The sequence below is a fragment of the Daphnia pulicaria genome, chromosome 10, assembly GCF_021234035.1.
Source record: "Daphnia pulicaria isolate SC F1-1A chromosome 10, SC_F0-13Bv2, whole genome shotgun sequence".
NCBI lineage: Eukaryota > Metazoa > Arthropoda > Branchiopoda > Diplostraca > Daphniidae > Daphnia > Daphnia pulicaria.
Genome location: NC_060922.1, coordinates 1071090 through 1097433, shown reverse-complemented (window position 1 = coordinate 1097433; position 26344 = coordinate 1071090). Strand labels below are relative to the sequence as shown.

The 26344-nt window shown below is 40.0% G+C and overlaps 8 protein-coding genes across 12 annotated transcripts; 1 reads left to right on the top strand and 7 right to left on the bottom strand.

Moving 5' to 3' along the window:
- Nucleotides 1–869: 869 nt before the first annotated feature.
- Nucleotides 870–4992, bottom strand: LOC124313981 (ER degradation-enhancing alpha-mannosidase-like protein 3). Of its 2 annotated transcripts, none has more exons than XM_046778901.1 (7): nt 3728–4992; nt 3165–3661; nt 2930–3089; nt 2444–2863; nt 2264–2383; nt 2096–2201; nt 870–2035 (listed from the first exon to the last, which is right to left on the bottom strand). In XM_046778901.1, exons 1-7 carry the CDS (start codon nt 4781–4783, stop codon nt 1194–1196), a joined length of 3201 nt encoding a protein of 1066 aa, XP_046634857.1. In that variant the 5' UTR covers nt 4784–4992; the 3' UTR covers nt 870–1193. The 2 variants fall into 2 exon arrangements, with proteins under 2 accessions (XP_046634857.1, XP_046634858.1); XM_046778902.1 differs by having other exon boundaries at nt 870–2032.
- A 109-nt stretch (nt 4993–5101) lies between these two features.
- Nucleotides 5102–6888, bottom strand: LOC124314215 (N(G),N(G)-dimethylarginine dimethylaminohydrolase 1-like). The gene is made up of 6 exons (XM_046779356.1): nt 6505–6888; nt 6248–6350; nt 6089–6186; nt 5912–6007; nt 5660–5851; nt 5102–5592 (listed from the first exon to the last, which is right to left on the bottom strand). Exons 1-6 carry the CDS (start codon nt 6775–6777, stop codon nt 5533–5535), a joined length of 822 nt encoding a protein of 273 aa, XP_046635312.1. The 5' UTR covers nt 6778–6888; the 3' UTR covers nt 5102–5532.
- Nucleotides 6889–7719: 831 nt separating this feature from the next.
- On the bottom strand, nt 7720–13061 carry LOC124314139 (failed axon connections-like). The gene is made up of 7 exons (XM_046779201.1): nt 12460–13061; nt 11415–11617; nt 9740–9875; nt 9347–9484; nt 9112–9242; nt 8909–9044; nt 7720–8843 (listed from the first exon to the last, which is right to left on the bottom strand). The coding sequence occupies exons 1-7, from the start codon at nt 12820–12822 to the stop codon at nt 8757–8759; spliced, it is 1194 nt and encodes a 397-aa protein (XP_046635157.1). The 5' UTR covers nt 12823–13061; the 3' UTR covers nt 7720–8756.
- A 1200-nt stretch (nt 13062–14261) lies between these two features.
- LOC124314114 (glycosaminoglycan xylosylkinase-like) lies at nt 14262–16357 on the bottom strand. The gene is made up of 7 exons (XM_046779160.1): nt 16013–16357; nt 15745–15914; nt 15460–15659; nt 15005–15389; nt 14863–14915; nt 14782–14788; nt 14262–14699 (listed from the first exon to the last, which is right to left on the bottom strand). The coding sequence occupies exons 1-7, from the start codon at nt 16355–16357 to the stop codon at nt 14486–14488; spliced, it is 1374 nt and encodes a 457-aa protein (XP_046635116.1). The 3' UTR covers nt 14262–14485.
- Nucleotides 16174–20560, bottom strand: LOC124313983 (ubiquitin carboxyl-terminal hydrolase 8-like). Of its 2 annotated transcripts, none has more exons than XM_046778910.1 (14): nt 20294–20560; nt 19692–20234; nt 19473–19626; nt 19262–19406; nt 18699–19195; nt 18310–18638; nt 18118–18244; nt 17912–18052; nt 17737–17852; nt 17561–17678; nt 17392–17497; nt 17093–17328; nt 16891–17024; nt 16174–16830 (listed from the first exon to the last, which is right to left on the bottom strand). In XM_046778910.1, the coding sequence occupies exons 1-14, from the start codon at nt 20380–20382 to the stop codon at nt 16512–16514; spliced, it is 3054 nt and encodes a 1017-aa protein (XP_046634866.1). In that variant the 5' UTR covers nt 20383–20560; the 3' UTR covers nt 16174–16511. The 2 variants fall into 2 exon arrangements, with proteins under 2 accessions (XP_046634866.1, XP_046634865.1); XM_046778909.1 differs by having other exon boundaries at nt 17093–17332; nt 17393–17497.
- A 191-nt stretch (nt 20561–20751) lies between these two features.
- On the top strand, nt 20752–22512 carry LOC124314161 (SWI/SNF-related matrix-associated actin-dependent regulator of chromatin subfamily B member 1-A-like). Its single transcript, XM_046779260.1, has 8 exons — nt 20752–20915; nt 20984–21219; nt 21280–21414; nt 21479–21606; nt 21667–21839; nt 21906–22096; nt 22173–22304; nt 22376–22512. Exons 1-8 carry the CDS (start codon nt 20835–20837, stop codon nt 22410–22412), a joined length of 1113 nt encoding a protein of 370 aa, XP_046635216.1. The 5' UTR covers nt 20752–20834; the 3' UTR covers nt 22413–22512.
- LOC124314191 (G-protein coupled receptor 143-like) lies at nt 22027–24225 on the bottom strand. 3 transcript variants are annotated; one of them, XM_046779319.1, is made up of 8 exons: nt 24124–24225; nt 23954–24054; nt 23707–23898; nt 23524–23635; nt 23332–23441; nt 23082–23260; nt 22705–23011; nt 22027–22636 (listed from the first exon to the last, which is right to left on the bottom strand). In XM_046779319.1, exons 3-8 carry the CDS (start codon nt 23851–23853, stop codon nt 22487–22489), a joined length of 1005 nt encoding a protein of 334 aa, XP_046635275.1. In that variant the 5' UTR covers nt 23854–23898; nt 23954–24054; nt 24124–24225; the 3' UTR covers nt 22027–22486. The 3 variants fall into 3 exon arrangements, with proteins under 3 accessions (XP_046635275.1, XP_046635274.1, XP_046635273.1); XM_046779318.1 differs by having other exon boundaries at nt 23707–23883; XM_046779317.1 differs by having other exon boundaries at nt 23707–24054.
- On the bottom strand, nt 24070–25968 carry LOC124314157 (required for meiotic nuclear division protein 1 homolog). Its single transcript, XM_046779252.1, has 7 exons — nt 25530–25968; nt 25366–25471; nt 25246–25300; nt 25023–25187; nt 24767–24929; nt 24503–24700; nt 24070–24441 (listed from the first exon to the last, which is right to left on the bottom strand). The coding sequence occupies exons 1-7, from the start codon at nt 25812–25814 to the stop codon at nt 24289–24291; spliced, it is 1125 nt and encodes a 374-aa protein (XP_046635208.1). The 5' UTR covers nt 25815–25968; the 3' UTR covers nt 24070–24288.
- Between the last annotated feature and the right edge of the window lie 376 nt (nt 25969–26344).

Below are 26344 nucleotides of genomic sequence, written 5' to 3'. Positions count from 1 at the left end.
CTGTCCTCAAAATAAACTAAATATTCGTGATCTACGTGAAATTTGGGGTCGATTATGTGTAATTTAAACGAAATCCAGAATTTGGTCGAAATCGAGATTTTTCCTAAACTAGTTCTAGTTCTAGTTCAGGATAATTCTCGAAACCAGAAGTACGCGTACGTACAAAAAAGAACATGAACTTTACCACAATTTTAACGAGGATCACGAATATGTGGTTCTTTTGTGCTTCAGATGAATATTTACTAAACTACTGACAAAAATAAGAAAACCGGAAGTAGAAAAAAACCCACATTATTAAAAATCTAACAAGTGAGCTATTTTGCTGAAGAGAAACTGACAGTTATCACCCAAAATTTCCTTGTAGTAGCAGCGAGAAATTTCTCCAGAGATGTGCAAAGTAAAAGTAACTAAACTGAGTGGAAAATAATCAAAGGCTAAGCCGTCTAGCCTAGCGTTAGAAAAAATAAACGTTTACATGAAAACAATGTCTGCTCTAGCTCGTTGACAGTTGAAAGAAAGAACTAATAAACGATGGCAAATAACTTTGATACTCACGTAATATTTTCCCCTCCAAATTTACATCTCGTCTTCACCAAAAAGCCCCCACCGCAGCATCACACATCACAACAGACGAAATCCCCAAGGTATAATGAGGAGAAGGCAGCTTAACAGTTGACATTCTTCTGAATCTGTGTCTTATCTATGACGTTGAATGCCTACCTTTGGGCTCTGGGTCTCCCAGAGGACCGGAGGAACCTGGCGACGAAAGGACAAGGAACCCCCATTCTTTTGGGGAACTGTTCTTATATTTTCGTCTATAAACACCGCCTCTTCTCACCTCTTCTCAAAATAAAATAAAATTTTGACAATGCTGGACAAAAGGTTCAATTTTATTCTTTAGCAAATGGATACCAATTATTCACATACCCAAAATTTAAAAAAAGGAGACTAAAATGATAACAAAATAACAAATGCACGACAGTAGACGAAAACTGTACATGAAGGTGTCAAGATATTCTTCACCTTGGATTATCTTCCACCACTCATGATCGTGATGCAAGAACACTTGGTAATAATTTTTTTTTTTCTAAATAGAAAACATTTTACTTGAAAAGTAAGCAGCAGTCAAAATTTATCGACGATCCAGATCAATGGAATTATAGTAAAGGGTCATTCACAAAAAAATGTGGTTGTTATAATTCATCCGGTGTCCGGTTGGGTTTAGGTTCGTGCACACCATTCAAACCAGACCTGTCCGCTACTTTGCTGTAAAATTGACGTAGATGGGTGGCAAATTCGCCGCGGATGCTCCGCATAAATTGAATCAATTTCTCGCCTTTCTCTTTATCCCATTGTTCGTGATCAGCAAGACCACCTTGTCCCTCAGCGGGGTCACGGGCTAATCGCAAAAGGATCTTTTCTAGTTCTCCAAAGTGGCGCCTTGGCAAAATATTTTCTGGCCAAAGGACGCGGAAACTAGACAACACATCGTCAATTGATCGTTTAGCAATACCAAGGTTGATATTAGCCTTGTTGCTTTGAAAAACTTTGACGAGGGCATTGCGGATATCTTCGGATAGATCACTCAAGTCAACCGTTCTTTCTGGAACGGTTTGAATTAACGTTGGTTGCTGTTCGTCTTGCAAAGCCAAGAGTAGGTGAACTGTCATTCGCAACAGGGTAGTGAAGGCCCTTCTCACTTTCTTCTCTTCTTCTTCTTTTTCAGCTTTCTCGATCTCTTCAGCATCCACAATAAAACTCTCTAACTGCGTATGCTCTGTGTCGCCACCGACTGCTTCGGTGACAATACTTCCCTTGTCATCCATTCGAATGATAAACGTGCCTTTGGCACGTTCAACGCTACTGTCTGTCGACTTTTTCAGTTGCTCAGCTTCCTCTTTCATGCGCTCAACTACGATTCGTTTCACTTCGCTGCGAAGTTTCTCTACCATGCCGTCTGACGACAAATCGGCAACAGTCGGAAGGATCGAAGCTTCATCATCCACGCGAATTTCATTGGGACTGAAGATCTCATCTAAGGAATATATAAGTATTAGTTAAGCTGGGAAACAAAAAAATGTTTCAGAAAATGTACCTTGATCAGGAGAGGATTCGGCTAAAGTCACTTGCATTTGAGGATCTACTTCCAATGCTTTCATCAATAATTCGGCATCAGAAGAGTAGAGGAAAACCAAAGGAATCTAAAATTTTAGGATAATTGCAGTTTACTGGAGGATTAGAAAATATTGATGAAATTGTCTACCTTTACGTCCTCTGTTCCGTCACCAGACATGGCGAAGAGTGGTGCTGCGTCCGCTGAACTACTGGGAGCGTTGTCAACTACAATACCACCAACAGCTCCTGCCTTTTGCAACCGACGTGCCTAAAGAAACGACCTAAAGTTAAATAACCGACAACCCAACATTAACATTTTTAAACCAACCTTTTCAACAAACATGCAATCGCCCCGCTCTATGATGACGATCTTCTGTCGTAGTTCAACCCCATTTATGGGATCCCTACACATGCGGAAAGGTGTTCCAATGGCCAAACGAGCTGTGACTTTTACATCATCTTTCAGATCGAGGCCAAACTGAGCAGGACCCGCTTTAAGTAAAACGTCTTTTGCAGCTCCGTCCGACTGGTGTATCTGAAAGGAAACGATTCGCGGTGGATTGTCCGGTTGTGATGAGGTACTTCGCGAAATCTCGACCATTTCCTGCATAAATAACAGGCCTTCTTCGGCGTCTTCTGTCGTTTTGGCTTGGGAATAACTATGAAGTAGTTGGACCCTGCCGTCTGGCAGTCCCACCACAGTGATTCCCATATCACGAAGCAACTTCATATGTTCACCATTACCAGCCTGCGAGCAATAAAACCACACATTTTACTTCGATTTCATGACCACATATGACGAAAAAGTTATTACCTGGAAATCCAGGGCTTTCAACTTTCGTTTCAAGCTACGCCGTGTGGGACAAACTTTATCTACCATGTTTTTTAAAGGAAGTCGGATAGATTCCGACCATCGAATGGACTCTGCAAACCCATGATTGCCTGGGAACAGATAGTGATTGCTTGGGCAAGATCTGAAATTTAAAAATAATAAAATAAATTATTGTTAGCTCAAATTACACGAGTCCCACAGCGGTAAGGGTCATTACCTTGCATGTTCGACGTCGAAATCCTCTACGGCATTTCGTTCTTCCTCTTGTTCAAAACTGCGCAGAGGTACGCTAGTGAGGTTGGAGAGCCGGGCAAGACTCAGCGGTAGCAAATGGGCTTCGGTCGTGAAGACAAAGTCATCAACTTGCAATGGCAGATCCTCAGGATGGCTGAATAGTAGATACAAATACTTGAATGTCTCCGAGAGTACAAACGAGTCCATCTGATCTTCGTGTTGGCTGGTACGGACATCTTTTACAGCAGCATATCCACACGGCACGCGAGCATACCGCTGAAGGCTGGACATCACCTTGGCACCGGCTTCAAGGTAATACGGATCGCCCGTAGCTCGATACAGAAAGTAGGTGGACTCGACAAATTCAGGACGGAGAGGATGCTGACCCCAGTGTACTTGAAAATCGGTCGTGAAAGCTTCGGGTAGGAAATTGTGGCGCTGCATCACTTGATAAAGCATTTCGTGCGTTTCGACAGCGGGCTATAAATATGAGAGCAATAAAATAGAAAATGCAATAATGACATGATTTCCAAACTGATTTTATACCTTGAGATCTCCTTTGAGGACTTGCAGTCCAGGCCAAAATGCCAACAATGCATCCATGAAATTTCGTGAATTAGTGTGAGGCCGATGCATGTGCACATCGAGTAGTAAAGGGCCTTGACTGATGTACTTCATGACTGCGGTATAGTGGCGATTGAAACGTTCTAGGTACCGTTCGTCTCCCAATAAAATGTAGGCTTTTAGGCAGTATTCGTAGTAAGAATCGATGCCCGCTCCAACTCCAGAATCCCGCCTGGTCCAATCACCATTGTGGATGTTGAGGACTGTGCCCATGAGATCCGAGCTACGATGCCGGAGAGACCAGAGAGCATCCATGGCTTTATGAGCCCTTTCTTCAAAAATGGGATCACCTGAAAGTCTCGATAAAGCTGCAAACTCGAGAATCATGGTGCCCGCGCAGGCCGTACAAGTTTCTTTTGAGTTGCTCAGCTTTTGGCTTCGAAGTCCGTACTTCAGGTTGACCTTCGAATGTGGGATGCCAGTTGTCGTGTTGAAGGCTGGCAACAGCCTGTAGCCCAGATCAAAAGCCATGTTAAGCAACTCTCCTTTGTACCACAACATTCGCGAATAATGCTCTTGCAAATATCCAGAGAGTACATGTGCTGAGAGGAGGCCACCCAACATGCGAATATTAGTCTCAAAGACAGAGACAATAATATCATGGTCGAAATGAACATCTTTCAAGATGAGCTTGGCACCTCGTTCAAACTCATCGAAATCACCCAAAATAAAAAGTGTATCCAACGAGTCAACAAGGGTTAGAGAAAAGTTCCCCAGAGCATCATCAATGTCTCCACGGCTGTGATCCGATCCCCTCCACCTACCCTGGCAACTGAGGGGCATCAATTCATCAGCAGGGTAGGCATTTTCCATGTAGGCATTGTAACCATGATAAAACATATCACGTGCTTCTTCTTTCAGCTCCTTTTTTCTTTCGTTGGTCATGCACTGTACGAAATTCAAACTCCACAAGCCCAAAAAGAAGCAATTAAGCAGCAAAAACTGTCCTGCATCTTTCCGTTTCGACGCCAAACGCATTTTTACGGCAGAGATTAAACTTAAAAGTATTTGGCGTACGAAACTTGCACTAAGGTCCAGCAACACAACACCGACCCGATTTACAATTCATCCGTTACTATTTCTGACCATCGCGAAACATTTTACAGTTTTTCAACAATTCACCATTCAAGGTTCTCTCGGCAAACCACAAACTTCTAACCAAGACCCAAGACGTAACGTCACAACTCACAAGGATAAAAACAGAAAGCGGAATACGGTGTTGCGAAGCCTCTGCTGGCCAGCTAGCGCCTAATGACTTTGGCCTAATAACATTTTAAAAAGTAAGTACGGCTGCGGTTCGGTTGTATTAGTAGTTTTATTCAAAGTAGTGTGCAAATAGAAATATATATTATTATTTTGAGATTACTCAAAGACAGATATAGAAAAAGATTAAGAGAACAAATGGAATGGAACTATTTGGAAAGTGGTCGAATGCTGACCAAAATGACTACATACAAGATTCTTCTTTTTTGGATCATGAATAGATAGCGATACTTAACTATCTAGAAGCAAAATAATCTCTTTTTATTCCGAACACACGGCGTCGCCGTAAGATAAAGCTGCAGTCTAATATAATGTGGTATATAATCTGCGTTGTTGTGCAGGGCGGGCCGCATAAATGGTGGGTATATTTTGGGCAGTGTTCCAGTTGCGACGCGAAGGCTGGTATTCCAAGCGAAAACGAATATGTAAACTGTTTTTTAAAACCGGGTTTTGGAAGTGTTTCGTTAAAGACTCTTGATGTGCTTCGGTTTCCGAATAAGGATGGAACAGCATGTCAAGGCCGTCTGTGAGTGAAAATCAGTGTTGAAAGAAAGTATCGTACAAGCTTCGCGTATTAGAGCTAAAGCAAACCTGAATTTTGGCTATCTCGGAAATGTCTAGTTCTAATGTCTCGCAAGCGAGTTCGTTGAAGACTTTGGTTGACTCGTTGAATTCGTCAGATGTGCGGTGAATTAGTGTACCATTGATGAATAGGCAATTGGCTGCATCACGATCCGGCACGCGCAGGATCTGGTACTGGAATGTCGCTTCTCTTTCCATTCTCTGAAAAGCAAAAAAAAGTTACGTATTGATGGAGAATAAAGGAAATAAATCAATACTCACTTTCAAAACTTCTTCAGAATCTTTGGTTTTACTTGCGCAAATAATATCAGGGCCGGCCATTGTTACCAAGTTTTTCAAATGGAGTGCCCCACTGATCTGATATTTAATAGCACAAATGAGATGGATTTAGTTAATAAATTTCTTAACTTTTAATCTCTCTTGACATATTGATAGCACCTTAACAGGAGTGCAAGGATACTCTGGAAAAGCCGCTGCCACTGCTCGGGCGCCACCGAGATTCGTTCGTTCGGAGATTCCAACAAAGAATTCTTTGCCTGAAAATACACATTTGAAATTTTTTGGTGTAAACAAAATGCTTAGTTGATTGAAATATACCAGTAAAGAGAACATCTCCACCATCGATAGTAGCTTTCTGATCACTAATTTCCACGGTTGGTAAACCAAGTTCCTTTTGAATGATGGCTTTCATTATGATGCTCTAAAATAAGCAATAAATGTATTAATAAATGTGACGGAATAATTCTTTGAAGATTAGATCAGATAAGATTGACTGTGAACTAAAATTTTACAGGGCAGAATGACTAATAGTTACATTTCCTTTATAATCAGTATTATACATATTTAATAATTACCTCTTTCTGTCGACTTGGTAATCCCGGCCTTGTTATCAGTGCCGTTCCGTTGACAACAACGGCCGTATCTTCCACGAATACACAATCAGGTAGGGCTTCATCGGGAGGAAGTTCAATAACATCTAGACCCAATCTTCTCAAAGTACTGACATATGCAGCATGTTGCTCTTTAGCCAGACTTAGGTTGAAGCCACTTGTAGCACTGGCATTTTTTTGGAACGAATCTGGCAAACGACATACTATTGCATGGGTAAATTTGAAAGCGTTGGCCATAACTTTTTGTTTTTAAATTTTAAGACTTTTATTTGATTGTTATTATTGTGGAGTGTGGCGCGGATCTGTCAAAACGCAAACAACATGGCCGCGAGCGACGTTGCCGAACAAAAAATGGAGGGAAATTCGACTAAAGCTTTTAAGAATTTTTCAAAGATGTTCATGTGATCATCGAAGATTGGGTAGTTTCATTGTTCTTTTTCCAATTCTGCAAAGTACGCAATTATCCAATTTCTTCTTCTATTCCAGAGAATAAAATTCGAGATCTTATCAGTTACATTTCGTCGCTTTCTTGGTGTCACAATACGTTGCGTGCACGAACGAGCGAAAAAATAAGGAAACCGCCAACATGCGATAGCAATTCGTAAAAAAAAATGGATAGGCACGGTCTCAGCTTCCCATGTTGCACCACAATGTGCGGAGCTAATGCATTTCTGGAGCATGACTCATCCGGCAATAAAAAACCCAAATGCGTGGCAAATGTGCATGCCCTGTGACACATCTCCATTGTCGATTAGGCAATTCCTGCAAGTCACATGACTCACGTGCCACTAGATTAAAAAAAAATAGAAGAGAATTTAAATTCCCCAGTTGATAAACCGTTGAGAGCTATCAAAAAATTTATATTAAGAACCGCAATTTAAAAAACCCAGCGAGATCTTGGTTAGATATTAAGTGACAGGATATTTATCAGCGTAGCCAGCAGCAATAGTACAGATCAAACTCAATATTTAATTACGAGTCGCAACCAAAAAGACGAGCAGGCGTGAAATTCGATTCACCAGTAACATGAACTCGGCACTTATTTTTTTATAAAATTCAATACCCACACGAAGCAAAAGTCATTGTTCGGATAATGACATGTCATGCAACATGAAACTCTTCATCAGCAAACGAGGAACTCGCGCTGATACGACACAAATAACATTTTTTGGAAAAAAACAGTTTGGATTTTGTCTTTTATTTGAGTATTCTTGTCGAAGACATGGTTTTTCTTTCTTTTATCGATGAAGGGTTGGGGGGATGGGTGAGACAATGACATCAAAAGATAAGCCAATGGATTGATGTTTATCAAAAGACTGCACGCGTGTTCAATCAAACGTACGTGGCAAGAATATGAGCGGTATAGTAATTGGTGGCAAGACAACCAGAAGCTTTTTTGTTTTAGAAGTAGTAAAAAAAAAAAAACTAATTTTTTTGTTCTTTTTTTCATTAGAAATTTCCAAAAGAGGGCAGGACAATTTCTGGCAATGCAAATTTTGGTCAACACACAAATACACACAGAGCATTGGTTTTACAGACACATAAATCAGAAAAGCCCATTGAGTTGTGCGGATAATAGGAATTTTTTGAGGACAAAATTTGAAAGCATTTCTCCCCTCCCCGCTTACACAGTCCCGGGTCTCTGGTTTCACAACGGTCGCAAAAAAAATTGAAAAAGAAAATGTCCCTACCCTCGCCTTCCTTCTGAGCCGGAAAATTAACAAGAAAGACCAAGTATCGACACGAAAAAATGGATCTTTTGTTGAGTGCGTGACTTGAAAACTTATTTTTAGAAAAAAAAAAGAAAGACTACTATGTTTTACAGATGCTAAATGAGAAAAAAAAAAACACCTCCACAAGCTTTGTTCTTTTAAATGAAGAGTATAAGAGAGCAGGGGGTCAATGGGAATACCGTTAAAATTAGATAACCAACGTCACATCTAAAACAAAACGTGGCTCAAGACAACGAATTAAATTGTCCCCATATCTTTCAATTTCGTTACATCAGTTTTCTTTCTTTAAATGGAAGATTCAATCCTGAAGTGAAAAAAGTCCGTGAGAATAAAAAAAAAATAAAATAAAAAAAGGGTGGGACGAAAGAGTTAGCTAAAAATGAAACAGATAATGCGCGTTCCTTTTTGACCGCTCGGCGCAAAAAGGAATAAACGGATGTTTTTTCTTTCTCAAACGTATATAAAGCGTGTTCCCAACTCTGCTCATTTGGTTTCCTTCTGGTTTTCATCCGCTTCCGTTGCTGGCGTTTTTTCGTCGCTCTCTTTTTCCTTCTCCTTTTCATCTTCAACCTACAAAAAGAGCATAAAAATTATATTCGAGATTCATTCAAACAGTCATACAACACTCAACAAACCTTCTCCTTATCTTCCTCTTTCTTCTCCTCTTCTTTCTGTTCGACCTTTTCTGCTTCCTTTTCTTCTTTGACAGGCTTGGGGATATGAGTGTTCATATCTAGAGTGTCACACATTTCCTGCCAGTCGGGATAGTATCTAAGAACGAAATAGACACGTGTTAAGCTTCAATTGTCATCATAAAAAGTCTGTGAGTCTTATTTACTTCTCTTTGATTCTTTCGAAGTGCTGCACTAGGTTTTTGCCGTCCTCCATGACCCAGTCTCGCAAGGGGTGAGCGACATCCTTGTCGATGACAGTCAATTGTGCGACGTTAGCGAAAACCACGACGTCAAGCTGAACAAATGGAGAGAAAAAAGATAAATTAGCCAATTTCATAACAAATCTTATATCGTTTCCTGTTCGTTCCAGCCATTTGTGATATAAGCGAAAATTCTTACAGTGGTGGGTTCGTCTCCAAAAAAGAAAGTCTTGTCGCCGAGCATATCAGCTAGCACCTTAAGATCGTCTTTGCCCATCTGAATGATTTCTTTCGGCGAGTGGACACCAATACCAGTGGCACGGACTTTCTTCATTCCCTGTACGCACGTAAAAGAGAAAGTAATTAAGAGATGGTCATTAAACAGTAGAAACGACACAAGACAATATATACGTAATCCAAGAAAGCAGAAAGCGTGAAGCGACCGGAGAAGAAAAAAACCTTCAAGCGGAATTTTACTTGACTGCCCCTCCCGCCAAAACAAAGCAAAAATTTCTCAAGAAAACAACATTTTGTTTTCTTCTTCCCCAGACGCGGTCACACGCAACAGAAATGAGAGCAAACGGTATCTTACCCGACGTCTCAATGAGAAACAGTAATAGAACTTCAACAAGGCCGCAGGCAGTTTTGATCCAACCATATGCTGCAGGTCAATTTTATAGGCCTGGAGCATAGCATCCTGGTTCTTTGAGCGCCACCAGACATCAATCCTGAAATCAATAAAATAATAATTCCATATAGTTAATAGGGGCGCACAAGCCATCACAAGGGGGGGAAACTATTTCCCGGTGACCGGAAGCCCACATCTCTTGTAACAATTTCATCATCGTCCAAAATTTCCATCCTGCTCAGACAAGATCATATCGAAACCATTGGAATGAATCCACAGAATGGAGGGGTCGTACGATACACGATCAACTTAAGCCTCTGCATCTCAAATGCCCAAACACGCCCAAACCCGTGGCCGGGAGAAAAAACTATTGGCTATACATTGTGAAACGAGTGTGTGGATTGACCATAACCAACGCCAGTTTTTTTGGGTTCTAATACGACGACCGTTAACAAGGCACATCCGCATTATCGGCCCCATTCGACACCAACAAAATTACAATACAATCACCAACAGTAAAACAGCCTCTGCTATAGGCTGCCTTAGGAAACAGACAACGGGAATTTTAACTTTGCCACTTCAATTTCCGACCATTATTTCCTTCCTCTAACAGGATCGCATACAAGAAAGAAAAATATCATCTTTAAACACATTGGCCCGGATCCGAGAGAAAACGGCTTTCAGAAAGAAGGGGAAAAGGACGCCCAAGAGCGTCGCGACGCCATAGCGACCAAAAGCCCCTCCCTTATGCACTAGACTCTTTTATATTTCGCGTGGAAGAAAAAATAGTTACGATGGGGGAAAAAAAGAAGAGAGGGGGGGGGGGGGCCAGCAACCAGACAGGATGAATGGATGAAAGAGCAAATGGTAAAAAGGGAGGTGAGAGAGAGAGCTGAAGAGAACGAGACAGACGGAATTGAATTGGTGGGTAGAGCCGATCAATACAAACCCTAACACAGCCCCTCCACTAGAGTACCCCTCCTCCCCTACACTCAAAAGCATAGACGTGTGCTTGCTAGCTAGCTAGGGTAAGCACGGATGGATGTAGTAACGTTCGGGAAAACTTCACCGCGTTCGGTACCCAAGGGTGCGTAAGGGTGAGAGGGACACATTATTCCCGTCTTTTCAACTCTTCGGAAACTTGGGAAACAACCGCCGCCATGTATGTTACTGTACTGTGCCGTTGCACACACATCCTGGCGGCGCCGGAATATCGACCGGCCAGGCATCCAACAACAACACACACACACACCGACAATGAGGGGAGGGAAATTAAATTAGACTTCATCAACGGTGGATGATGTTTAGGGACGAACAAGAAAAAAGCTAATTCTCACGGAGCGTCCAACGTTATTTTTCTTCTTCTCATATGAAACCTAAATCTCACGTGTCCGTTGCACGTTGCGGTGACGGACGGCTGATGTGTGTATGACGCCCTAGAGAAAACCACCGACTAAGGAAAACCCAAACGTCATAAATTCGTGGTGCAAAACAAATTCAAATCCTATGAAAATTTCCCATTTCAAAAAGTTAACTCCTCACTACCCGTCAACGCTATAAAATGACTCGATGCCTCAAAATGATAATAGGGTCACGCAGTTTTCGTTCGTTCGATTGATAGAAAAAATGAATAACTTACCAGTGGTAATGGCTCTCGAGCATGGTGATGGTGGCGTGGGCCACATTGCGTTGTTCAGATGTCAAGTGTGCGTCCATGTCGGTGTTAAAAGTAGCGCCGAGCTCTTTGACGATGACGGCACTATCGGCGATCTCTGCTCCGTTCACTTCGACGAACGGCAGCTGGCCTTTGGCGGAGCGGAATCGCATCTTGTGGTCCACATTCTGCAAGCGAGCGTATTAACGATGCAAAAATAAACAATTACAAACACGAAGCTCGGACGAGAATAGTTTTGTCTTAAAAGCTAGAATTCAAAAAGCTTTTTTCTCTTTCAAGACGGGTTCAGTAGCGTGGAAAATGGACGACAGTAATCCGATCGACTGGAACATGTCCACCATGAATCATGCAGTCGGAAACAGCTGTACACAGCCTCTCTCTCTTTCGGACGTACACACACGAAGAATTTAAACACACAAGATGGAGAAACTCGAAACCCGTCATTTCTAGTTGAAAGCTATTTACGGCGTGTGTCAAGCCAGGTGCATAATTTTACACGACACGCGGTTTTTAAAAGACATTTGTCTCTTGAAAAGACAAAGATTTTCCCACAAAAATCCCATCTTTTTACCTAGTGACCTTGGTAACCTTTAAAGACCTTGTAACCTCCCCCGCACGGCGCCATTTGTACAAACCCCCGTGGCCATTCTCATATTAACCCTCTTGCCATATCTCTCGGCCGCAGGGGCTTGAGGGGGGGAAATGTGGAGGGGGTTTCAGGCTATTCGTTACAAAATGGGGGGACCCAAGCCTACTAAAAAAGAATCGAAGGTCACCTTCCAAAGATGAAGCCCCCAAACAACTAATATAAAATGGAGAAACTTTTAGAGAAAAATCACAGGTCGATCATCAAATAAGAATATCATTCGAGTGTGTGTTCAGTGGACGTCGACCAAAAGTAACTGTCGGTGGTGGCCAGAGGGTTCCATTACATGAGCCGCAGACATCCCCCACCACAGTAACGGACACAATATAATAATGGATAGAGAAACTTTTTTTTCCAACATACCTCGTACTTGATACCGGCCATGCGCAGCCAAGTTTCGACTTTTAAGCAGAACGGCGATGGACTCGGGATGTTCTTGGTGCGAGAGAACTGGTAGAGATAGACGACATTCTTTTCAAAATCTACTTTATGAACTGCCGGTTTTGGTGGCTTGGGAGCTGGTGGAGCCGGGTTCGGCGTCGCTTCCTTGGCAGCGGCGTCTGTCGTGGCTTCGACCTGTTGCGTGGATTTGCCGTTATCAATGTTGGTAGCCTCCGTGTTCTTAGCCTGTTCTTCAATCAGTTGCTTTTCTTCCACTTCTTTGTTGTTGACCTGCTGGACGCTGTCAACTGGAGCAGCAACGGTTGTCTTCTCGTCGTTCGACATCTTTCCTCTACCGGGGTGAGTCGAGTTTCCTCCAAACAAAAGTTGAAAAGGTCTCACAAAAATCAGCAGCACACCGGTCGATTGATGAAAATGTCAAAAATACGATCAAACCAAAAAAAGAGAGACAGAAATAATGAGCGAAGAAACAAATTCGAATGGAAAAAAAGAGAGCGAGAGAGAGAGAGTTAGAGGGGACGCGCTCTTGTGCCCTGACCAAACGTGAATGCACCGATGAAAACCGGGGGGAAGCCGTTTGGGAGAGCGTCTAGTGCAGACAGCGCTGCCATGCGGCAGACATTGGTAACTATTTTAGGGGGATGTGAAGTAGGAGGGAGGGTTGGGAAAAAAAAAAAAAAAGATGGAAGAAGAAGAAGAAGAAGGGGGAGGGATGGGTTTTTTGTTCGAAACTTGTATACACACTCATTTTCCCCTCGCCGGAATTTTTGTTTATCAAAAAACTCCTTTTTGCTGCAGAGTATTTAAGCGTCTCCATGACCGTCACGGCCCTTGTTTTCGACGGGAATTGCTTACGTCGAAAGATGTACCGAATCGATTCGATGATGAACCGATTGGGAAATACATGTCTAAATCGACACGAAATATTGATGCATACATTAAAGGGGGTGGTTTTTCTAGATATCATTCAAGGGCGCTGTAATCTTTTTCTCTCCCTGCCTCTATATATTTATTAGAGAGAAAATGCAAATAAGGCAAATCTGATATGTACAAAGGGGTAGGGGGGAGATATATCTTTTCCCCTTTTTTTCTTTAAAGTTTACTCTTTCAGGGAGGTTTCAAAGTGTCTACAAAGAGTAGGAGTTTTCTACCGAGGGTGAACAGCAGATAACACAATTTGCCATGCCCGAGTGTGTAACTGTACAAGCACTCGTCGTCCCCCTTCTTCTTCTTCTTGAACGAAACAAGAACGAGACTCTTGAAATCCACCCCTCATATTCTCCTTTTTCCCGATTGTTCCGTTTCTTTTCTTCTTCCTGGAAATGACTCGTTGTAGCTCGCGCGACCCCCCCAGTCAATTAGTCATCTTGGTATTTCACTCGTAAGCATTCCATATACTTTGGAAATCGCTGATACAACTCGTCATGTTTCAACTAGTGTGTGTGTATATATTTCCTTTTTGTTTGTTGCGAAAACCAGGCGCCCGATCACACGCCGTCGCTTGTATATACAGTTGCACATTCCTCTGACGTCCGGTATCTCCACTTCCCAGAGGATTTTTTATTTTTCCTCATTTCCTACTTTTATTTTTTCTGGGTTGAAAATGTGCATTACGTGTATGTAGCCTCGAGTCAACTATTTTTAGGCAACGCTGTGCCACGCCCACCCAGCCGAGCGCACTCGAGCTCGAAAATAAATGAAAAAAGAAGAAATTCCAATCAAATAAAATTATACAATGAAAGAACCATAGCGAGTTGTTGGTGTGTGTAGAAGCTATTTTAGTTTTATTACAAAAAGGATTGATAGATGGATTTTTATTCGGGAAAAAAGCCCAACCCAAATATAGAGAGGAGTGTGTTATATAAATTGCACTGCTAATTGACACACACTCTCCGGGAACTCTGCGCAAGAGCATTGGAAAAAGTATATGTGACTAGAGCGAAATGATTATACGGGCATGACAGATATTTTTATACGAAAGGGAATTTTAATAAGGTACAAGGACATCGTCCCATGATTTCACTTGGGCACAGAGTTGGATAGTTCGCATGACTTTTCCCAATCGACGATTTATCGCTTGTACGTGCTCATCCGTGAGCAGAGGTCCGATCAAAGAGTCCTTGAGCGTCAATTCCTCGATTAAAGTGCCTAAAGGACCACTTTCCAGCATCTCCAGTCTTTTGTACGTTGATTTCCTTATCCTGAATACAAATATCCATTTGTCACTGTTGAAGAAAACTCGCTTTTTTCAAATAAAAATTTAAAAAACTCCAGTCGACTTACACACAACCTAAATGAAGAAATATTATTTTAGAAACACAGTCTAGTCGGAACAAATCCAAATAATATAAAGCCAACACGTACATTGGTAAAGTGGAGCCAGTATGTCGACGTAATCTAAATCGGGTCGACCAAAGCTATATGGAGAAAAAGAAACAAACAAAACCATTTGGAATTGGGTCATCAATCGAAGGAATTCGCTTCATTATATTGTGGAATAAATCACCTTTTGCCGTTGTCTAACAAAAGGACTGCCGCTTCGGAGTAGCCATCAATTATTTCGTAATGATGGCGATCGCCATTACTGATGAGAAAATCAAATACCGAAGCATCGATTAAATCCAATAACCGGCGTTTGCCTGCTTCGAGGCGGAAAACTTTGTTTTGCTTCTGCAATTTCATGCAAAAGTCGTCGTCAGTTTCCCACAGAGCTCGGACGTTCTTCTTGTAAGTTCGTTGCCAAGGACTACGGTTGGATTTCAACTTGACATCGTTCAGCCAAAGTATGACAGTGGACTCTATGAGATCACCTAGATCACCTTCACCGCCACAGACGCTCAATTCCGGCTTGCAATATCTACAAACGCCATAAAAACAACTGTGGCTTTGATCTGTGCGAGGAAAAGTTTCAATTCTCTCTCAAAACTAAAAACAAATAAGCTTGTGTAATTTTAGACGTACTGTTTTTAAAGAAGGTTGCAGCGAGGTCTCTATCAGCGTTGGCTAAAATTTCTGATGTCAAGTTGATCATCCTTCCTATTGCAACTGGAGTTCTTCTCATTCCTAGTAACAGACTTAGATAAAAGCCGACAATCTCCCCGTTGTGTCTGTCAGCTCCAGAGTATACATCAGGCCCATCTATTCGGTGATGACGATCATACCTAATTAAAGATTGATGAGTAATTAATGCATTGTAAATGGCCACTAGTTGCATGAATAAATTACTATAATATAGTAATAATTTACCACTGAGGTTTGAGTAGTGCTTTCTGGCCTCCCTCAAGGGTAATCATGACTTTGAGTTGTGTTCCCACTCGTGGAACAGATGCTCTTGTGATGGGAGAAGTTTGTAAATACTTGATCATGTCTCCCAATTCTGGGGTAAAGGAAGGTATCAGCATTATTGGTGAAACCCACTGTAATGACAAGATTCCATGATTATATGTAGACTATTGTGTTCATTGAGTTAAAATTTACACCGACTTTAAAAACAACTTTTACATGATCTATTTACCTTGGAAGAGCTGCCGAGTGTATCTACTGTCTTGGCTCCTCTTGATTTCAACTCTCTTTTGAGTTTATTCATCATACTTATCACAGACCTACTGCTGCTAGTTTTATCAACATTATTTGTACTTGAGTTGAGCATATTTTTTAAATAATTGAGATTCAAGCCAGAATCTTTTATCTTTATTGGAGCCTCCTGAGAGATAATGGGAGGAACAGTAAATTCATAATGATAATCGCTTTGCGGTCCTCCACCCGTCCACAGAAGGAAAACCAAGTAAATGTTACATAGTATTGCCACGGCCAGAGCAATGACTAGGCCGAAAGAAACACGAAAAGACCTGCAGAGCATACTGGAAAAAACTTTCAAATTTCAAAAGAAACGAATCAAAAAAGCACTGGCGGAGAAAGTAAACAAAACCGAAAAAAGAGGGGGCGGAGTAATCACAATGCGTCAACAATTAGAGGATGCGCTAGTCAAGCAAAATATGGGAAAAATTTCGCGTTCAGTCTTGCATAACAGGAGGGGCTTGGTAATCTATCGCAGTGTAAAATAAAATATACGCAGCTGCAGAACGGACCTCGTTGCCGCTAATTTCCATCACATCCTGGTCGTCAAATTTGAACCATTTGTTGTACTCGGCATTCTTGCAATAGGCCGTGTAGTGACCAGCATCCATTGTTCCATAATGATTGGATACGGCATAGAGTTTGTACCCAGTGTAGAGGGACTTTTTGCTTTTCACGACACCTTGCAAATCCAGATCGTTCAAATTAAAATCGACCATATTTAATCTCTTCCTCCATATGCCGTCATTGTAAAACCTACCATCAAAAGTAAAAATTAAAAGTTCTGGTGTAAAAACAAATGTTAAATTATTTTACCTTTGAAGATGGACAACTAGAACGGGAGGCACTTCCCAGATGTCGATAGTTTTGCTGGCTCCTTTCTTATTCTTACAAAATGGGCAAGACCACCCGCTGATCTGTTCTGGTTTCGTATAGAGCTGAAAGCACTCCTGTAGTGTATGTAACGTTGGATAGAGTAACTTGAAAAAGAACCTAACAGAACAAAGAAACAATTTACCATGATACTGCACTGACTGTTGGATGGAGGAATGGGAAGCGACAGGTTGAAAAACGGCTCGAACGTCACCGATTCCTTGCAACAGACGGCGCATCGTAAGCAAGATCTCTGTTGGCCAGCAAAGAGTTTGACGATGACAGATTTATTTGAATCAGTATAGTCTTCCCAAGCCATAGCAGCAGCCTTCTCATCGGGAATACCATAGTTGTTTTGTTCTTTCAACGGTCTCTTAATGCGAATCTGTAACAACGTGGAAGCTTAGCGGTTGCGAGTCATTAGACAAATAAGTATAATTAAAACCTCATTCAACTCTTCGTGCAACCAGTCGACGAGGATTGTGAGAAACTCGTGCGAGTCTTGCTGCTCGTAACCGCGAAAAGATGATTTGTAGCGCCCGACTGCATTCTTATCACGCAAACAGTCACTTAGCATCAAAGTGTACATGATTATTTAAGCAAGTTTTCTTACTTTGAGGTCCTTGCATGAAATTGAGCGGTACTGGCCGCTCCAGAGAGCATTCAAAGTAGAAGACACTTCGTCAGAGATTTCACCTCGGGTTTGCTTATTGTTGGTATTTAGATAATTCCTTAGGAAGAAATATGGAATTATAGAAATCATTCTTACGTCTAAAAACTTTAAAGTACCGATAGGAGCCTTCAATGAAGAAATTCGTAAGAAGCATGCTATTGGATATGCACTGCAGAATAGAATTCATGTAACAGGTGTTGCCTAAATTTTTCAGGCCAGTCAGACCGCGGCCCTGCGATCAACAATTGATTAAAGTGATGTTTTTCTATGGAAGAATAAGTTAGGACATACCATCGTTCCATAGACGGGATTAAAGTTACGATTTTTCAAGTCTGGCCTTGGAATGATGCGAGTTCGATTCGTAGTTAGCGGTTTTAACTCACGGTCAACTCTGAGATTTTTCAATCCTTGTTCTGATTCCTTCTGTAATGCCTACATTTTTACAATTAAATAAATTAAGCAAGGCTTATTTATAAATATAACAACAGCCAAAATACCTGAGCTAAATCTGGTGTTGAATGAGATCGGTTCATTTTCGAACCCAAACCGAATCCGGATGATGGCTCATCTTTTAATCTGTCAATTTTCAGTTCTTTTGGAATTTGCCTCTGCTGGTGTTCCAGCCTAAAAACACATTTATCCGAGATAAATTCATGTTGTTGACGGATAAATCTTTTAGATGTAGTTACCTTCTTTTTTCCTCCTCGCGTTTATTTTCTTCCTCTCTCTTTTTCTTCAAATCTTCGTTTTTCCTAGCTTGATCGTCCTTCAATCGTTGCATATTTCTCTTTAATTCCTCGTCTTTTTCACGCTCTTCCTTTTCTTTCTCGCGAGCTTTTTCTTTATCTTTACGTAGCTCTCGAAGTCTTTCAACCTCCCGATTCATTGCTGCTTGTTTGACTTCCTTCTCGTTGATGCGAGCCTGAATTTGATTTTCTTCCGCATCCGGCTTCGTTTTGTTTTCCATTGCAGTTCGAATAGTCTCCACCTGCTTGCGGAGACGAGCAATCTCTAATTCCTAAGAAAAATAAACAAATGAACGAATAAACTTTTTACTAAGTGAATAAATAAAAAGTACCTGCTGTTTGTTATCATTTTCCATTTTGTTAAACATCTCAAGCATTTGTTTCTCTCGTTCTTGCAACTGATTAGTGATTTCATTGTTTGCAGAAGCTTCTCTTTCACTTCTTATTTTGTCCCATTCTTTCTCTTTTTCCAATTGATTTACTGTCATTGCTAAGTGTTTCTCGACCAACGTTTCCTCATCTTGAAGGTATTTTACCATGGCATTTATCTTCAAATTTCGGTCAACTTTTGGAACGGGACCGACACGATTTACGGGTGATGGCTCAGTTATTATTTTGTCACTCTCTTTTTCAATGGAAGGCATTTTTGGAATGGTTGATCTTGGTAGAGGTACCGGATAAGTAACTGGTTGATCCATCGGTATTTCTTCAATTTTCTTTATTTCTATTGCAGGCTTAGTTGTTCTATTGATGAGGGGCTGAGAGGGAGTACTCATTTCAATGGTTGGCGGTCTCATCGCTTCATCAAAATCAGGGTATTCGATATCATCTAATTATAGGTATTTAATAAGTTAAATGAAACAGAAAGGGGGAAAAAAGTTATTACGAACATTACCTGGACTAAAATCTTCCACCGGAGTCTCTTTCACAAAAGCGGTAGCATGGGGGTTCGTTGTTTGCATTGGAAACCTAGATAACCAATCATCATATCCTTTGCTTAACTGCTTGATGACACCATTATATGTTGAACTTGGATCCCACTGTGTCACAAAAAAATAATAGTAAATTAACACTTTTTAAAATGTTTGTTGCTGTTTTCTTTTTACTTTAGTTAATATCTCTTTGAGAGCAAAAATTGCCGACCCGGGAAGACTTTCACCAAACCAATCAACCAAAACTATCACATCTACAGTTAACCGCTTGGGCCAATCCACTCTGGCGTCTAAAGGCAGAGTTTTGTACAACGCTGCAGCAGATAATCTAAATGAATACATGATTAAACATTTTATTTAAAGATTAATTTGTTTCACATTAGGCCTACTCACCCAGGTTTTACTGCATCTTCTGGAATGCTAACACAGCTAGGATGTTTTATGCGAGAAATCATAAAATCTTCTTTAGATCGGACATCAAATATGATAAAAGACGTTGACTTCTGTTTGATCATAGCTTCAAGCTGCCATGATGATATGAAATCACCATCAAGTCCAGAAAGATTTGTGGTAAGAGTTTCAACTGTAATTGCCTTAGTCTTTTCTTCAGCATGCCTCTCTTTGGCTTCTTTTTCTAGTTTTTCTCTGGTTTCAAGTTGTTCAAATTTTTCTCTGATAATTGCTTCTTCAGCTCTGTCTTCATACCTTCTTTGAAGATCTTTCTGAAGTTTTTCGGCATTCTCAATGGCATTTTTTACATTTTTCGCTCCAAGTAAATTATTGTAGTATTTTTCATCTTTTCTGTAGTCAGAACTTTTTCTGATTGTGTTGACCAAATTCAAATATTTCATGAAGCTAACATAACTCAACTCGGCATCTCCCTTGTCTCGCAACTCAACAGCTTGATTATATAGTTTGACAGCGGTTCCTGTAAGTCTGGTGAGAAATCAGATGATTAATAAAATATAACTAAACCAATTTAGATGAAACCTTACAATCTTGGGTTGGTTAACTTGAACTTGTCAGATGGTAACTCAGCTTTCAAATTGAGTTGATCAACAGATTCTCCAAGATACAACTCCATTTCATTAATATTTTAAAGTTGTAAAATTCTTAACAATCACTTCCTGTACTATTTTGCCAAATAGTAGCGTGTTAATCCAAAAATTATTTACATTCATTCAGCTAGGATTAAGAGCTGATTTAATGTCATTTCCACACTTTGATCTTGTTATGGATGTTGTTATGGTGTAGGGCTGTAGGCTGAGAACAACCCTGCCAAATTAGAAATAACACAAATCACTTATCAAATAAAGTTGATGCCTCTAGACTAATGCTAAAATATATCTCTAATTAAGATATGCATTAATACTTTTTAATCAATTAAAATCTACTAATAATATATTTTTTACATATTAGAAAACTATGACAGCAATTGATTGCTAACTGGCAGTGTTGCAAACACACCAAGTTGAGTATTCTGCAACTTATGACAACGGCAACAACTTTTGAAGAAATTGTTATTTTGCGGCAAAAATGTCTTTAAAAACTTACGGTGATCGTCCAATCAGTTTTCAATTAGAAGAAAATGGTGAATTTTACTGTATTGGATCCGAGGTAAAAGAAAATGTAAAATCTGAAAGTCTTACAATGTTTACATTGTGTCCATTTCCTGGGGGTTATAGGTAGGAAACTATCTAAGATTGTTCAGAGGGTCTCTGTACAAGAAATACCCTGGTATGACTCGGCGATTAATAACGTCAGAAGAAAGAAAAAGATTAGGCGACCTGGGACTCAATCAACACATTTTGGCTTCCAATATTTCACTTCTTCGAGCATCAGAAGTTGAAGATATTATTGAAGGCAGAGAAGAGAAGTACCGAGCTGTGTCTGTTCAAACCATTGAACCACTTTTTCCTAAGTAAAAATTTCATAGAAATCTCAAGTATTTCAATGCATAACAATTTTCTCAATACTACAGAGACCCTAAAGCTAAGAAACCCATTCCATGGGTACCAGCTATTCCTAATAGTTCTCACCTGGATGCAGTTCCTCAGGCAACATGCATCAATAGGAATAGATTGGGTCCAAAGAAAGTCAGAACATTTCCCCTCTGGTAACAGTAATTTAAAATAATGTATGAGTAAACCAATATAAAATTTCTTCAAATTCTTTATCAGCTTTGATGACACTGATCCAGCTGGTGTGCACGAAAACAGTAACCAATTAGAGCTACTAGTGCCAATTCGTCTGGACATGGAAATTGAAGGGCAAAAACTGAGAGATACTTTTACATGGAACAGAAATGGTGTGTTTAATAACATCATAATTTAAAATTAAGAAAGGTTACATTTTATTTTTTAAACAGAAACCTTGATTACTCCTGAACAATTTGCCGAGGTTCTGTGTGATGACCTAGACTTGAATCCCATCACTTTCGTTCCAGCGATCGCTCAGTGCATACGGCAGCAGCTGGATTCGTTCCCAGCTGAAGGGGAAGCACTCATCGAAGGCCAAACTGACCAACGAGTTATTATTAAGGTAAGAATTTCTTCGATGAGGTTAATGGTCAATTTTGTTGTTTATCGATTATTCCGCTTGTTACAGCTGAACATTCATGTCGGCAATATTTCTTTGGTTGATCAACTTGAATGGGATCTCAGTGAACCAAACAACAGCCCGGAACAGGTTGCGTTGAAGATTTGTGCTGAGTTGGGTCTTGGTGGTGAATTCGTAACTGCAATCGCATACAGTGTTCGTGGTCAGCTTTCTTGGCACCAAAGAACATACGCTTTCAGGTTTTTAACATTTTATTGTACAAATCCTCTCACTTTTTTTAAAACAATTGTTTTTCTACATCCGATATACCAACAGTGAAGCTCCGCTCTCTTCTGTGGAATTGCCATTCCGCCCGCAAGCTGAAGCCGAACAGTGGTCTCCATTCATTGAAACACTGACGGATGCTGAGATGGAGAAGAAGATCCGCGATCAAGATCGTAATACAAGGTACGTGAATAAAAAAAATATATTTTCATGGGGGATACTTTCTTCATCTTCGATTGTGTGTGTGTGTGCAGGCGAATGCGACGATTGGCCAACGCTACCCCTTGGTAGAACCATTAACAATTCAAATCTTATTTTTACTCGGCTCTATGATTTCATATGCAACGCGTTTAGCTCTTTTTCATTCATAATAAAAGTGGAGTTTCCTCTTGCGGTTCTATCTTCCTTATTTGTAAAGAAGCAAACCATCCTTGAAGTTGAGATCTAGGTTGGCGTCGCTTTGGTATCCGATAAAGCATTATATTGAACACGCCTTGAAGCGGGTTTAACAATGCCTAATATCAAACGAGGATTAATAATCTATAGAAATAATGGAACTAATAATAATCATGATCAAACTTACCATTAAGTACCAATTGGCCAACACCCACGTCACTGGTAGTTTGTTCCAGGAAATCCAAAGGACCAGGCCATTAACTATATTTGGCATCCAGCAAAGGTAGAAAACGGATACTATCAAGATAAATTTGACTTTAAGCGAATCTACAAGACGTCTCTCTGTGGTTGTATATCTTGCGTAGCGTCTCGTTAATGAGATTTCAGCTTGACGGAAAGCTGACATAAAGAGGAAAGGACATGCCAGACAGGTCAAAACAAGTGGAAAATACGTGGTTACATGATTCGGTAATAACATGATGAAAGCGTCGGAACTGGAGCATTAAAAAAATTGTTAGTATGGCACGTTAAGAAAAATCAGCATTTTTGTTGTTGTTTTTATACTCATGTCCAGGGAGGTAAAGTAATGTCAATCCTGTAGTGCAGAGTGCAACCGCTCCACCCCAAGCACATACGTGGTAAACTGGCGCTGCAAATGGCTGATCAAATGTTATCCGTCTAACATCGATTGCATAAACCAAAGTCCATAAATGGGAACTCGTATAGGAGAATTGAATCCACCCCTTTAGAAAAAAAAAAAAATCAAATGTTATTTCATCTTCCCACGGGAATGTCAGTAGTAAATAGATCTTACCGAAATAATAGCGCAAAATAAGGGATTCATGGGTGAATGCGGCAAGTTGCTGGAATGCACAGACCAGTAGTTTTGTGAAAGAAACCAGCCAGTCGATCTAACGGTTAGTCCTAAATCACAAGAACGCCGTTTTTTAAAACTCGTGTCGAGTTACACAGCCCATAGTTAAAACAAATAAGCCAATTGTGTTACCAAATGCTGCAAACGTATCGGCTAGTGCCAGCCAAAATAATATATTATTTCCACGTAAACCCACGTTAAAGTACTGATATCGTGGAAATGGAGCAGCATAACGCAGATTTAACTGTTTGTAATCAGCGTAAACGAATTAGAATTTGATTTTTCGCTAATTTCACCGTCTTGTGACACACATACCTGGTATACAGCACCGAGAAATCCCACTATTGCTGAGGCTAAACTTAATCCATAGTAGGCAGACTGATGCAACTCCAGCAATTGATATTGTTGTGACCGATTGCTTGTGGTTAAACAACACAGTGACTGTAATGATGGATCCGCCATTACTCTTCAAAGATCCTCTCTCTACACCAACTTCACACAGAGTGACTTTTTAGAGAAAAAAGATTACAGGAGTAGGCGGAAAGACGACGTTAAGAGAAACCTTTTAGGTAACTGAAGCTGGACTAGTGAAACCGTAAAAGTGCTCAAAAACGACATAGTGTAGGCGGGTGCACGTATAGAACCAAGCACCGCGTGGCTTGACTGAAAACACTGAAATTCGCATTTTTATTCTATTTTCTGAAGATATACCAAAAAAGAAACGGAAAACACCGCAATTTTTTAAAGATGGCTCCAAATACTTATGTACAGATGGCATAAAGCTAAGCACGCCTGTAAACACTATACAACCGACGTAAAAGTAGTATACTACCCGTTGCAAAATTGTCCTTAGTAGAAACTAAATCGCAGAGAAAAATATTCATTCATACATATGAATTAAGAATGAAAAAGGTGGACCACTTCAAAGCCCACTTCGACCGTAATAAGAGCAATAATCATCCATTCTAGACGAGTATGATGGGCGTCAGTGAGTTGACGAGATAGTAATTCAACGAGTTCAACACAGTGATTCAATTTCTCGTTCATGACCTAAAAAAAAGAGGCTAATTAGAGAAAAGATGTTAAAAGAATGCGTAGAATGCATTAATACCTTGGTCCTTTTGGAGATATTTAAATGATTGCAAGTTTTGTGATAAAGAGTCTCCAGGTTCTCACGATCCCAATAAAAGTCGGGCGTATCTAGTAAGTCTGAGCTCAGATTTATCAAATGCCTCAAAGAAAAAAGTTCTCCTTGCTTTTTTAGGACATCAGAGCGCGATAATTGAATCCTACCAACTTCTTTCAAGTCCTAGGAAAAATTTAAACTATGTTATGCATCACAAAACATGGTTTGTAAATTTTTTATAAATTATACCTCAACAACAAACTCGATCGAGTCAACATACTTATCCAGTGAAGCTTCCCATGTGGCCAGCTTTACCGACAGGGCTAAGGCATTTGAGAAAGTGTACTTTTCCAAGTCGGTGGATCCTTCATCGTTTAACAGAATGCGCCCATTTGTCAGGCGCGTTTTGTTGCTAAATGAAAAGGTTCGTATGGAGAATAAGTAAATGAAGTGTTTTGCTACAGTATATCTTACAAGACTAACAACTTAATTATTAATAACTTACAAGACTTCAGTGTAAGCATAAACCATTTTCTCATTTCCTTCAGCAACAATATCTTTGTCATAGCTATCATCTTCATAATTTTTGAGAAATAACAAAACGTTCTTGCGCTCCAATTCTGATACATTCCAAAATACGACGGATCCTTCTCGGAAAAAGTATATTTCCCTTAATATATAGTTTGGTTAGCTTCATATTTTCGACGTATTGACCGGTTATATATTACCTGGGTTCACGGTCCACTTGGTAGCGGGCAGAAACGTGTAATACATCGTGAATATCTGATGATAAAATATGTTTAAATGTTAGAAATTTGAATATAAATGTAAAGTTTAGGCTACTAAACCTTCAGACATAGATGATGGATGATAAAGTGCTTGCTGTTGGAGTCCCTGCATTAGTTTCTTCAGATCATATTCTTCAGCTGTACTGTAGGCTATAACCTCCCATTGCTGAAACACAGAAAAAATGATACAATTTTAAAATTGCTTTAGAAGAAAAATGTATTACCGGGTTGCTAGAAATTTGATGTTCATCTTCAATTATAGTCCTCCTTTTACGTTCTGACTTTTTCTTTGCCAAAGAGGGCTTTTGTTTAAATGGTTCGCTTGTATTTTGATAATGGAAAGATGAGATGCTGAAACATTTCGTATTTGGAGAGAGTTTCAAGGGCAAAGTGGAGCTGATGCAAGAATTTTTTAGCCAAGTTTGTCGTGGTTGGGCAGAGACAAACCGTGAAACAATTCTTACAGTAGGCAAAGCAAATCGAGCGATTCCTAATTGGAGAGTGAACATTTTAGTAACGTATTTTTAAGTGGATTTGGAATAGATTTAATTTTGCCTATTTTCCTTTGCTAGCATTTGACACATGTGTTCTAGCAGAAAACTAAAAAAACATCAAATCAGAATGACGTTGCCAGACAAGTGCAGACAACGGTTCCACCGGCGCGACCTTTAAAATATAATACAAATTTGAAATTTCATTTCATTTTAAATTAGGATTTCTATTCTACATTTCATAGAGAACAATTGCTTACATTTGAAAAATCTGGTCTTACGATCAAGATGTCCCAGCATTTATTTTTATTTTGTACAATTTCTGAAAGCTTTTACCAGAGTCAAATTTAAATTTGCCATGCATTTTATTTAATCACTGTATTTTATAAACATTCCATTTCTTCAGTCAGTTTAGATCAGAGTAATCTTATTTTGATAAAGATTAACTCTCGAATTACAGTTTCGTTTAACTTACAGTTCGATTCAAAGTTAAAATGCGAAGTTTATATAAAAATCGCCGGAAGCGAAATGCGCAAAAAGAAGGAAGA